The 12,684-nt window shown below is 46.0% G+C and overlaps 1 protein-coding gene across 29 annotated transcripts in view; it reads left to right on the forward strand.

Annotated features, from left to right (window-relative positions):
* Window positions 1–12,684, forward strand: part of CHL1 (cell adhesion molecule L1 like) — a 193,152-nt gene that overhangs the window by 105,131 nt on the left and 75,337 nt on the right. For all 29 annotated transcript variants that reach the window (XR_508267.4, XR_010589021.1, XR_010589020.1 and 26 more), the window contains one exon: window positions 12,229–12,414. Coding sequence is in view for 25 of the 29 variants with exons in the window: in XM_065550795.1 (XP_065406867.1) it covers window positions 12,324–12,414 (91 nt within the window). In the remaining 4 variants the exon portion in view is untranslated. The remainder of the gene's footprint in view (window positions 1–12,228; window positions 12,415–12,684) is intronic.

Consider the following 12,684-nt stretch of genomic DNA (forward strand, 5'->3'; position numbering starts at 1 on the left):
TCATCAAGAATTTACAGAGTGGTAGGGTAGCTTTGGGGAGAAGATACCGGACAGGGATTTACGAGATCTTTGTTCAGTTCCCACCTCTGCTGCAGACTCCCTCTGTGACTCTGGACATGTCTCTTAATCTGTCTGTGTCTCTGTTTGCCATATGTCAAATGGAGATAGTAATACCTCCTTTCTCTCATTCTTTGTCTATTTGCATTGTAAGCTCTTTGGGGAGGGACCACTCTTAAATGGGAAACTCTCTCATTGACTTAAAAGAGCTTTGGATCAGACCCTAGCAGGGGCTACACCTAAATCCATCTGGAAGCTGAAGCTAGTGAGGAATGTGGCAGCCATCTTTGTAAGCAGTATTTTTTGCTGTAAACATATGGCAGTGTTTTTTTGGGGATCTGCATGGGCTATGTCTTTTGACTGCTGGTAGAGGTTAATGTTAGTTTTGACTTATAAAGCCCCAAATAGCTTAGGACCTCAGAGACCTCTCTCTCTCTCTCTGGCACTCTACTTGAGCTAAGATCAGCAAGGTGACTTGGGCTGGGCTGCCTCTGGCATAAAAGAGAGAAGGTTTCTTAGATAATGCTCTGCAAGCGAGTCCCTTCCTTTGGGAATGCTGTCTCTCCTTGGTCCAAAAGATCCCGAAGTCTGGGTAAGTTGCAAAGCCTGTCTGTTTGAGTGGGCATAGGTGGAGGAAGGGCAAAGGCCTTTGGTTGTGGGATTTCTCTCAGATGGGAATTTGTGGCAAGGGTGAATGTTTTAAGTCATATAGGTCTGGTGAACAGCAATTTAAGGCCAAGATTTTCAAAAGACAATAGTGGTGCCTCAACTTTTTAATGCTGAATTGGACACAACTCGAATTTTCCATTAAGTTCTGAGCATCCACTCTGTGAAAATCAACCCCCTTTATGACATCTCAAACTGGCCATTGAGAATCACTAATCATTTTGGAAAACCTTGGCCTACATAAGGAAATTAAGTTGCCTCCTTCTTTTAATTAAAGCAAATGTTCTGCTCCTCTATACACATCTTCAGTTATATTTATCCACCTTTTGCATATCTTTCCCAGTATTTGTCTAGCTCCTCATTTGTACTTTAAATGCATAAGTTATGAAAGAGCTGGATAAGGAGTTTGCTAGACTGTTAATGTTGATTTACAATAAGTCTTGGAATACTGGGGAAGTGCCAGGAAAAGTGGAGGAAAGCTCGTGTTGTGCCAATACTTAAAGATAGTAAATGGGATGACCTGGGTAATTACAGGCATGCCAGTCTGACATTAATCCCAGGAAATTAATAGAACAGGTGATATGGGACTCGATTAGTAAAGAATTAAAGTGGGTAATATAATTAATAACAATCAATATGGCTTTATGGAAAATAACATTTTGTATGATATTAAAAGTTTGGTTAATAACAGTAATGGTGTTGATGTAATACAGGGGTAGGCAACGTTTGGCACACGGCTCGTCAGGGTAAGCACCCTAGCGGGCCGGGCCAGTTTATTTACCTGCTGACGTGGCAGGTTCGGCTGATCTTGGCCCCCACTGGCCGCGGTTTGCCGTCCCGGGCCAATGGGGGCGTCAGGAAGCCGCGGCCAGCACATCCCTCGCCCGCATCACTTCCCGCCGCCCCCATTGGCCCGGGACGGCGAACCGCGGCCAGTGGGGGCCGCAATCGGCTGAACCTGCCGCCACAGCAGGTAAATAAACTGGCCCGGCCCGCTAGGTTGCCGACCCCTGATGTAATATATCTAGACTTCTGTAAGGCATTTGATTTGGTACCGCATAATATATTGATTAAAGAAATAGAAAGATATAAAATTAACATGGCATACATTACATGGTTTAAAAGCTGGCTAAACAATAGGTTTCAAAATGTAATTCTAAACAGGAAATCATCGTTCAACTGGTGTGTTTCTAATGAGGTCTTGCAGGGATTGGCTCTTGGCCCTAAGCTATTTAACATTTGTATAAATTACCTGAGGAAAAAACATAAAATCATCACTGATAAAGTCTGCAAACAACACAAAAATTGAGGGAATGGTCACTGACACGGAGCAATCTGGTTTGCTTGGTAAGCTGGGTGGAAGCAAACAATATGTTTTATTATGGCTAAATGTAAATGTATAAATCTAGGAAGCAAGAAAGTCGGCCATACTTAGATGGGGTACTCTATCTTGAGAAGCAGTGACTGAAAAAGATTTGGAGGTTGTGGGGATTAGCCAGCTAAACATAAAATCCCAGTGTGATGCAATGACCAAAGCGACTAGTGCAGGGATCGGCAACCTTTGGCACGCGGCCCATCAGGGAAAGCCGCTGGTGGACCGGGACGGTTTGTTTACCTGCAGGTTCGGTTGATCGCAGCTCCCACTGGCCACAGTTCACTGTTTCAGGCCAATGGGGGCTGAGGGAAGCGGTGCGGACCGAGGGACGTGCTGGGCACTGCTTCCTGCAGCCAGCATTGGCCTGAAACGGCAAACCACTGCCAGTGGGAGCTGTGATTGGCTGAAACTGCAGACGCTGCAGGTAAACAAACCGTCCCAGCCGGCCAGCAGCTTTCCCTGATGGGCAGTGTGCCAAAGGTTGCAAATCCCTGGGCTAGTGCAATCCTTGGATTCATAAAGAGGGTGATCTTGTAGGAGTAGAGAGGTTACTTTGCTTATGTATCTGGCACTGGTATAACCATTGCTAGAATACTGTGTCCTATTCTGGTGTCCACAATTCAAAAAGGATGTTCATAAATTGGAGAGAGTTCAGAGAAGAGCTATGAGAATGATTAAAGGATTAGAAAGCATGCCTTATGAAGATAGGCTTAAGGAGCTAAATCTAGTTATAACAAAGAGAAGGTTAAGGGGTGACTTGATTATAATCCATAAGTACCTACATGAAGAAGAAATATTTAATAGTGTGTTCTTCAGTGTAGCAGAAAAAGGTATCCAATGGCTGGAAGTTGAAATTAGACAAATTCAGACTAGAAATAAGGTGTAATTTTTTAACAGAGTAATTAACCATTGAAACAACTTTCCAAGGGTCAGGGTGGATTCTCTATCACTGAAAAATTTTAAATCAAGACTAAATGTTTTTCTAAATGATATAAGTTCTATGAATTAATTTGGGTAAGTTTCTACTGCTTGAACTATGGGAGGTCAGACTAGATGATCAGAATGGTCCCTTCTGGCCTTGGAATTTATGAATTTATAATAAGAAAGGATGGTACAAAAATTTAAAAAATATAGAAAACATAAGAACTTTATATATTCTAAATCTATTGTGCTGATTTTGTTAAATCTAAAAAAAATGTTGTTTGGGTAATTATTCTGAAAACTACTATGATGTAGGCGGAGATAGATGGAGTTTATAGGGCCACCTGGCAAAACAGTTTTCTGATGGTTAAGTCATGCATTGACTCTACGTGAGAAATCTAGTGAGACATCAGTGGCCACAAGAAAAAAAAAATTCCCTTAAATACTTAATTCCAGGAATGACAGAAAGGATCCTTGGCGCTTATGGAAATATGTTCTCTGCCTCACACATTGGACTATATTTCTAATTTAGAGGAATATTTTAACCTCCATAAGAATTTACACCATGAATTGTTTTCAGAAGACTGGCAATATCCAAAATAGGCATTGGATATAGTGTCAAGTGAAGGTTATTTTTCCCTAGCATTGATATTGGATGTCTAAAAGCTTTCAGGTGAAATGGTCCCTATGATATTGACAGTTGAAGAAAGAGTCAGCATGGAGCTCACCTTCCGCCCTTGCCAAGTGTTTTTTTTTTTTTTTAATATTGTAGCTACAGAATACAGTAAAATCCTTCCAGCTGTTGCATTACAATGCAGCCAGTGCTTCACTAGCATAAATCTCTCTTGCTCTCTCTCTCTCAGCTAATGGGAGCTCACAGGTGAACACATGACTTCTCACCTGCTCACTGCATGGAAAAATGCCAGCTTAATGACCTACACATGCTCAATGGAATTCTCTTTTCCAAAAGGCCCAATCCCCCATAAGGGTCATTATCAGTAGAGTTAAACTCTGTGTGTCCCCCTGAATCATGGTCTTTAAATATACTTGTTCCAAGCAGCTAGTGCGTGAACCAGTGAGGGGAAAATCTTGCCCAGTGTAAATATCCAAACTTCTTGACTTATTGAAATTATCCAAACCACTCGGATTGTCTTCAAGACCTGATTCATCCCAGGGGCGGCTCTATGTATTTTGCCGCCCCAAGCACGGCAGTGAGGCGGCTTTCGGGAGGTCCGCCAGTCCCATGCCTTCAGGGTACCCGCCGCCGAATTGCCGCCGAAGTCGTGGGACCGGCGGACCTCCTGCAGGCATGCCACCGAAGGCAGCCTGACTGCCGCCCCCACAGCGACCAGCAGGCCGCCCGCCGCCATTTGCTGCCCCAGGCACGCGCTTGGTGCGCTGGTGCCTGGAGCCGCCCCTGGATCATCCCTCACCCTGCCACCTTCCATACAACAGACTTCTTCCAAGAGGCCTTTTTTCCCTCCTCCCCCAGCCTGTTCACCAAACATGACCCATTCCCCCTGTTATTAGTTTTCAGCTAACCTCAGGCCAGGAATCATGCACAGAAGGGGCAAACATGATTGGGGAAGGACCAACATTGTATTGTGTGTGGCAGAGATCAGTTGAGAGGCAGAACAAGTCGCAGTGCAAAGTGCAGGGAGTGTGGAGCAATTAGTCCATTTTGATGGGTGGAGTGGAGCAGAAAGATACTTCAGGCACTTCATGAGGGGAATTGTGGAGGGAATTGAGGCAGAGGAGCTCTTTTGTTAAAGCGAGGAATAGAACAAGAGCTAGAAGGCTGGGGCAGGGGTGACTCTGTTTGAGGATGCAAGCCGTGGAGAGGGAACATTTGTCCTTAATTCACTCTAAGAGGTTGTTCAAATCTAGTGTGCTTTGGGACTATTTTCCTTAAGCACGTGAGATTTGAGTTAAATGGTAGTCAGTGCCCTTTAGAGGGGATCCCAAAATTGGTGGGGGTCACAAAGAGATACTCAAAAGATACAAGAAGGAGACTATATATAAAAACGTCTTCTAAAACTAGCCACAGAGTGGGCAGGATATGTGTATGATTTCCCAGCACAGCTGTGCCACTGTATTTGACATAACTGAAATTCAGCACTAGTTTTCTTTTGAGCAGAGAATGCTACTGTTTTGTGATTTGGACAAATATTAGCTGAAGCAGCATTTTTATCTCTTCTGACTATGGTCGTGCAGGAGCGCCACCAGCTTTTCTGCCGCCCTAGGCGGTGGAAGGTCCCGCCCTGAAATGCCGCCCCCCACAGAGGCAGCGGAAGGTCCCACCACCGAAATACTGCCACGGTCGCCGCCCCCCAAATTGTAGTGCCCTAGGCAACCGCCTAGGTCACCTAATGGGTTGCGCCGGCCCTGTGGTTGTGTCTAAGAAAGAGCAACAGTAGCTCATTAAGTCCCTGTGGCATATAGTCCTTTATCTTTCCACTCCCATCTCATATCTGGGGCCATGCCTGAAGGCGGTACTTTCTAATTACTGATGACTTTTATGTATAAACCTTTTAACATATAAGTTACTGGTAAATTAAATCTGAACCTAGCTAACAAAAAGGTCATCTCTGAAATTAACCATTACTAGGCTTTGGGAGTCCAGTAGTTTCATTAATATTTGCTGTACTGTACAGAACTTACTCAGAGATGGAAACTTAAATATTTTAAGAGGAAACAAAATTGCTGGGCTGATGATTGATTTAGCTGTACAATATAATTTCACTTGGTAGCTGTAGAGCAGTAATCTGAGTTTTTTTGGCTGTCACTCTGTTAGTATTTATGAACTATTTTAATACAGTAATTACATGTAGTGAAAATTACTCCCTAGGTTTAGGAGACAAATGGAAATTTAATATTTTCTCTCTTATTTGATTGCCCAATATTTTTACTACATGCTTTTGGAAAGGGTTATACACAATACAGGAATCTGACACTGCATGGTTCCTTAATAAAACTGGTATGTTGAAAGATTTGTTCATTGTAAGTAAAGGACATCTCATTAAATAAACAAATGAGCTGTCCTTAAAGCAATGAGTATTTACTATTAACTGAACAGCATAATAAATAATGAATTGCAGGTAAGGAACTATGGATAATTATCTGAAGTGAATTCAAATGATCTGCTTTAAGCCTTGGGCAGAGAAAAGAGAAAATAAAGAGAGATACAGAGAAGAGGCTAAGGCCTAGAATATATATAATTCATATACAGAGCAGTCATTATTGTATTTTGTTGTGAAGAAAAGTAGCTTTAGTGGGTTTAGCCCTTTAGTCTGTGGTAACGCAATGGGTTCCTCTTCCTCCAAGTCAGCCCCTTCAGTGCAGACTCCTGAATAAAACTCATCACAGGGAAAAAGGGCAGCATGATACCACTTTCACAAAAACATATTTCCAAGGCAAGCACTTTGGGGCTGCTCTAGCTACCAGCTTGGTGAATTGAACTGTTAATTTTACCAAGTCCTAGATTTTGCAAATCCCTGTTTAGCACATAGCAGACAGCATGAGATGAGTACTTTGGCACAAGAATGACCAAAACCTTGCACATAGCTGCCAGGTTTTGTGCAGCTATATGTGTGATATGTTATGCAAATTATTTAATGAGCTAATCTGCACATTTACAAATAATTTGCATATGACACAAACTTCTGCCCCAAGTTAATGTGTGGGTCAGACATGGTGGTGGTAAGCTGGAGAGTTTCTATGGGTGTTCTCTGACCTGGAGGTTTTCAGGGATTGCTAGATTAGGTGGATGGATGCTGGAGTGTTGGGGTTGGTGGATGCTAGAAGGTAGGTGGAAGGGGCTGATGATATCTAGCTTAGCTGTGGGCCTGAGACATGACAGGGCTGCCTACTGCATGACTTCCATGCAAATTGCCTAATACTTGGCAGCCTGGTCTACTTGTCAGCTTTAGTAAGGTGAATCATTTGCTCCCTCGTTGAGCAGACATATGTCCTAACCTCCCGGCTTGACCACTATCTTACTGTTCGGAGCTCAGTGCAGAATGGGAACTGGCAAAGAAGGAGAAGGGCATGTCTGAGAAGACATGCTTTTAAGAGCTAGCCCTGTCACACTGAGGTACTTAGCTCTTGATCCTTTCTTAGACTTGACACTTGCTACTGTGCAAGAGTGGCTGCAAATAGGCAGCTGAACAGAGTCCAATTCTTCACCCCTAAGGAGTACTTCACCCAGGGCTAGGTCATCGCTTTGAAATCTGCCTTAAGCAAGGGGCCTGTACCAAAATTGCTTTGCCCCAGGAGCAGCCCTGGAAGCCTACTGTTACTTGGAGAATCACAACCTGCCTCCCAGTCTTCCCTCGCCTGCTCTGGGGAAGAAGTAACCTGTTCTAGGCCTGTACCATGTCGGCTCCGGTACATGAGCCAGCACACTGGAGAGGTGATGGAGCCAAGGCTGTGTCCATTCCTAAGCTCCTCTGATCCCTCTCCAGCCAACCTGTGCAGGGATGTGAGGAAGTGGCATTGTTACATCTCCTTCCCTGCACCCTTTGGTGTGGGTAGCTCCCCTGGAAAAGTGTCAGGGGACACTCTATGCTCCTTTACTTCATAGAATATCAGGGTTGGAAGGGACATCAGGAGGGCATCTAATCCAACCCCCTGCTCAAAGCAGGACCAATCCCCAGACAGATTTTTTACCCCAGTTCCCGAAATGGTCCCCTCAAGGATTTATCTCACAACCCTGGGTTTAGCAGGCCAATGCTCAAACCATTGAGCTATCCCTCCCCCTTGTGTGGGTGTAGTGACAGTCTAGCCTAGTGTACTTCTTCCTATATGTGAAGGTGTGATAAGCCTTGAGAATCCGACACACTCCCAAACCTAAATCAGAATTGGGTTTACAAGGATGGGAAGCAGTTTGGTCATAATAGTTCTATAGAAACCACACACAGCACAACTAAAATAATGTCACTGTTACTCTGCCTGTTGATGTGTTACACTTATTGTCTCTCGAGTATCTTGCCAGATACTTATCAGTAGGTAAATACTCTTGAAAGATGCTGTTGTTTAATTCACATCTCAGCTGGGTTTTACCTCATAAAACAAAACAAAAAAACAAAAATGACAATGGGATCAACACAGCTGCAATTGGCTATTGCCTCAAGAAAATATAGCATCATCCATCTCAATGTGTTTACTAGTTCCCAGTGCTGGTGCAGGCAGCATTCTGCATTAGTATTCAAAACAGGGGAAGAGAGAAAGAGAGAACTAGACGAACCAACTAATTATCGTGGTCTGCAGAGACAAGTCATGTGATAAAAGATCATGTCTCCACTCTAAACATTTCTGTCTCTCTATAAAAAGTAGTATGGGTGTGCTAATGGACTAGGTAACAGAAGCCACCTAAACCTTAGCATCTTCCTTGGATTTAACCTGAAACTGGATTAGATTTGATACAGTTCTGATAAAGGGACACCTCCTTTCCATGTCTCCCTCCCAACATGCTACCTCAGTATGCTTCTGCAACTCTGGCTCCCTCTACTTTGAATTTTCTCCCAGATGTCAACGAGTTTGTCAGTATGGATACTGGACCTTGAGAACACTATATGCAAAAGTTGGGCTTTGTTACCAGTAACATACAACTGGCAAGCAACTCTCTGGTCAGATGTTTGTGAGCATTGTGACAAAGTCATTCCGAAGAGCTACCATGGAGTGGTGGAAGGCAGATATATCAGCCCTAGAATGGTGAAGGCCCTTTTCCTAGGGTTACCATACGTCCGGATTTTCCCGGACATGTCCGGCTTTTGGGGGCTCAAATCCCCGTCCGGGGGGAAATCCCCAAAAGCCGGGCATGTCCGGGAAAATCGGGAGGCTCGGCCGGGGCCTCTTTGTCCGGGGCCGGGGGCATGGTGCAGGGGGCCGGGCTGGGCGCGGGGCCGGGAGCCGGGGGGCGCGGTGCCGGTCCGGGCCCGCGGAGCCGGGTCAGGGAGCCGGGCCGGGCCCGCGGAGCCGGGCACTGGGCCGGGGTCGGGGTGTGCGCCGGGCCCGCGGGGCTGGGAGCCGGGGGGTGCGCCGGGCCGGGAGCCCGGGTCGGGGAGCCGGGGGGTGCGCCGGGGTCGGGGAGCCGGGGAGTGGGTCGGGGAGCCCGGGAGGGGGCCGGGGTCGGGGAGCCGGGGTCGGGGAGCCGGGGCGTGCGCCGGGGCCGGGGAGCCGGGGCGTGCGCCGGGGCCGGGGAGCCGGGGCGTGCGCCGGGGTCGGGGAGCCGGGGGGTGCGCCGGGGTCGGGGAGCCGGGGCATGCGCCGGGGTCGGGGAGCCGGGGTCGGGGAGCCGGGGCATGCGCCGGGGTCGGGGAGCCGGGGCCGGGGAGCCGGGGCCGGGGAGCCGGGGCCGGGGAGCCGGGCTGGGAGCCGGGGCCGGGGAGCCGGGGCGTGCGCCGGGGTCCGGGAGCCGGGGCGTGCGCCGGGGTCCGGGAGCTGGGGAGCCGGGGGGGGCGCCGGGCCGGGAGCCGGGGTCGGGGAGCCGGGGGGTGCGCCGGGCCCGCGGGGCTGGGAGCCGGGGGGTGGTCGGTCGGGGCCGGCACCCCAGGGCCCGAGCCGACCCAGGCTGGAGTCGTGGGGGGACCAGCCTGGGCCGCGCCTCCTCCCCCTCCCCCCCCCTTACCTGCTTCAGGCTTCCCGCGAATTAAATGTTCGCGGGAAGCAGGGGAGGGGGCGGAGACTTTGGGAGGGGGCGGAGTTGGGGCGGGGCGTGGGCGGGGCTGGGGGCGGGGCCGGGCCCCCGGGGAGTGTCCTCCATTTGGAGGCACAAAATATGGTAACCCTACCTTTTCCTCATGAGCTGAAAAGAAGTTACCTCAATTAAGGGCTGTCTGTGACCTTCCCCCCCAGACCCCCCACTTCTGGTGTGTGAGAGAGGGAGGAGAAACGAGAGAGAAGCTGTAGAAGGGCTAGTGGCAGCTGGGAGAAAAGGCTTCTCCTGGGTGGAAGGCTGCTTTCCTCCCTATGGGGGGAATCAACGGAGCTAATGGACAGTTTGGGGGAGGACTGGAATCCGAGGCCTGCATAAGAAGGCAACACCCCAAAGAGGGGGCAAGGAAAGATATTTCTTTTTTGTGTTATGAACATGCTTCTTTTTGTTTGGCCGAAGAGTACTCTGTGGGCCTACCCCAGGCCAACCTTGTAAGTATTGAAAAATAAACCTGAGTGAGGAATAAAAACTCTCTAAGTGGGACTGATTTACTTCAGCCCCTTCGCCCCTATCGCTAAGTCCCATGAGGCGAAGGAGGTGCCTTGTCAAAGTGTAAACTGCAGTTCTTCTGACCACCAAAGTTGCATTCAGGGCATACATTCGTTATAAATAGCACTGATAAAAGTCTTGATTTATTGCCTGTAAGCACAAGTCAGACAACAATGAGAAGGGCGGTCAACAGAGGAGAACCTGACACTGCATAAATAAGTGTTGGGCAGCCATCGAGTGACTGTCACCTAAGAAAGGACTATGTACCTTGTATATACAGGATATATAATGATGTGGTGAGGTATAAAAGGGCTGATTGTGATCGCACTGATTGTCTGGTGACTGTTACTTACAGATGGTAAACCTGGAATTGGTAAAGCCTTCATGCTTCACACCAGCACTTGTTCTATTGGCACCATGCAAGGTCCAAGAGGATAATCTATATAGAAAATTCTAGGTTTTTTTCTTTTTTCTTTAAATGCATCTCTTTCCTTCACCAGTAAAGACAGGCACCCTTACTACAGCAAGTCCAACTGTAGTCGCAAGTGTAAGTGAAGAGCAACTCATTTGAAGTCAAAGGAATTACACCGGTGTAAAACCAGTGTAAGTGAGATGAAAACAAGAAATAACACATTTATTACACCTCTAAAATATAGCTAAAATAACTTTCTGTGCATAAAAGTGTCAAACTTCAGCATTCAACATTTTTGAGCCTTCCAGGCCTAAAGACTGGTGCTGTTGGTCCTAATGGAAAGATGGGAATCTTCTCTTTCCACTGATTTAAAGATTCCATTCCTAGCTGTAATGGACAATGAACGATCAGATCTTACAGCTGCTAACAGAAGACTTAATATTGTTCATGCTGAATAGAACTCAGTCAAAATCTCTACTTTCCACCTGGCTTTCAGTCAGAACCTTACAAAGCTGCTGAATTCAGCACAATTCCTACCCTGTTATAAACCAATGGCTTATGACATCTGTCCACAAGTGTTGCAGGTCAGTCAGATATTCCCCTTTTCCCTCTTGGGCTCTTTAAGGCTGGCTGGTTGGCTTTCTTCACTATTGTCTCTCTTTGGGTAAGGGAGGAAACAGATTGTCAGATTCTTCCACACAGAGGAAACCTCTCTTTCCTGCCATTTGGCAGTCAGCTGCTGCTGGTCCCTGAGCTGGCTTTTACCTCATTCTTGATCATTTCTTGCCTGAAAGTTGTCCTGTCTGGCATGTAGTGGTGATTGGTACCCTATAAATACCGCAGATAGAGATACATAGATAGCTAAAAAACAGATCAGCCTTGTGCTGGTTAATATTTATCTGAGATACCACAAGCACTATTGACAATCAGAATTTTCCATACACCTACATTTTCAGAATGGTCTCTTTTTACTCCTCTGTGAGTAGCAGTTAAATGCTAATTAGAGATGAAAATTTTCTCCTTTTGGCAGACTCCTGACATTTTTGTCTTGTAAGGTATTGCCCTAAGATGGATAATGGGGGGTGTAAAGCTTGCATATAGTAGTATTGGGATTATGGAAGAAACACAAAGGTTTCATAGGATGGTCCTTAGTAGTGAATCAAATTTGTTTAAATGCCCTGTTTTAAGCATAAATGAAAGATAAAGAACATATGAGATTTATGAATAGGGTCATTGGAGTACAGAATCTTTCTCATTAGATCTGTTACACTGCTTTCCAACTAGCACTAGTCTCAATTAGAAAAATTTATGAACTGGAATGATTACAAATATACCCATCCCTGCTCTTAAACTCAAAGCAAAAAGTAATCAGATTTTTATGGTATAATTAATGTGCATATATTTTTTCTGTTGCTATAGTTTTATTATAGTACCTTTCAGAAGCAAAGGGGGAAACTGTACAATTTAATACACCTTTAATACGCTTACATTTTTGCTTTAGCTCTGAACCCTTGAGCGTTGCTTTAATTTACTAATCTCATTAAAGCCCAGTTAATATTGTGAGCTAATATGGCTCTTTCTCCTCTTTACTAGATTTGCAAGTTCACATCCTTACGTCTGAGTTGAACTGAAGGTGGGAGAAAAAACATTCTTTCATTCTGTTTGGACTTCCTGTTTACAGAAGAGAGATGGAGATACTATTAAGCACAAAAAGGATCAACATATGTCTGCTTTTCTTTCTATTAAATTTGGCAGCAGGTATTGAAATACCATTATCAGGTGAGTTTAAGCTATTTACTGAACACTCTGCTTTCTTCCCCTCTGAAGAACACTTTACATTCTCCCCCGTTTCAACTGTTCCGTTTTCAATTTTATTCTGCCTTAACATGGCCTTTTGGGAGTTTATACATGATAAAATTGTAATTTACTTTCTTCAGACCCATTTAGATGCTGCAGTAAACTTATCTAGATAGCACATCACTGACCTTTGAGATCCTATCCTCTGTTCTGCTCAGAAGTTTCAGTTCTGTCCTGTGCATAAATCTCTCC

Source organism: Chrysemys picta, chromosome 7, assembly GCF_011386835.1.
Source record: "Chrysemys picta bellii isolate R12L10 chromosome 7, ASM1138683v2, whole genome shotgun sequence".
In the NCBI taxonomy this organism is placed as follows: Eukaryota; Metazoa; Chordata; order Testudines; family Emydidae; genus Chrysemys; species Chrysemys picta.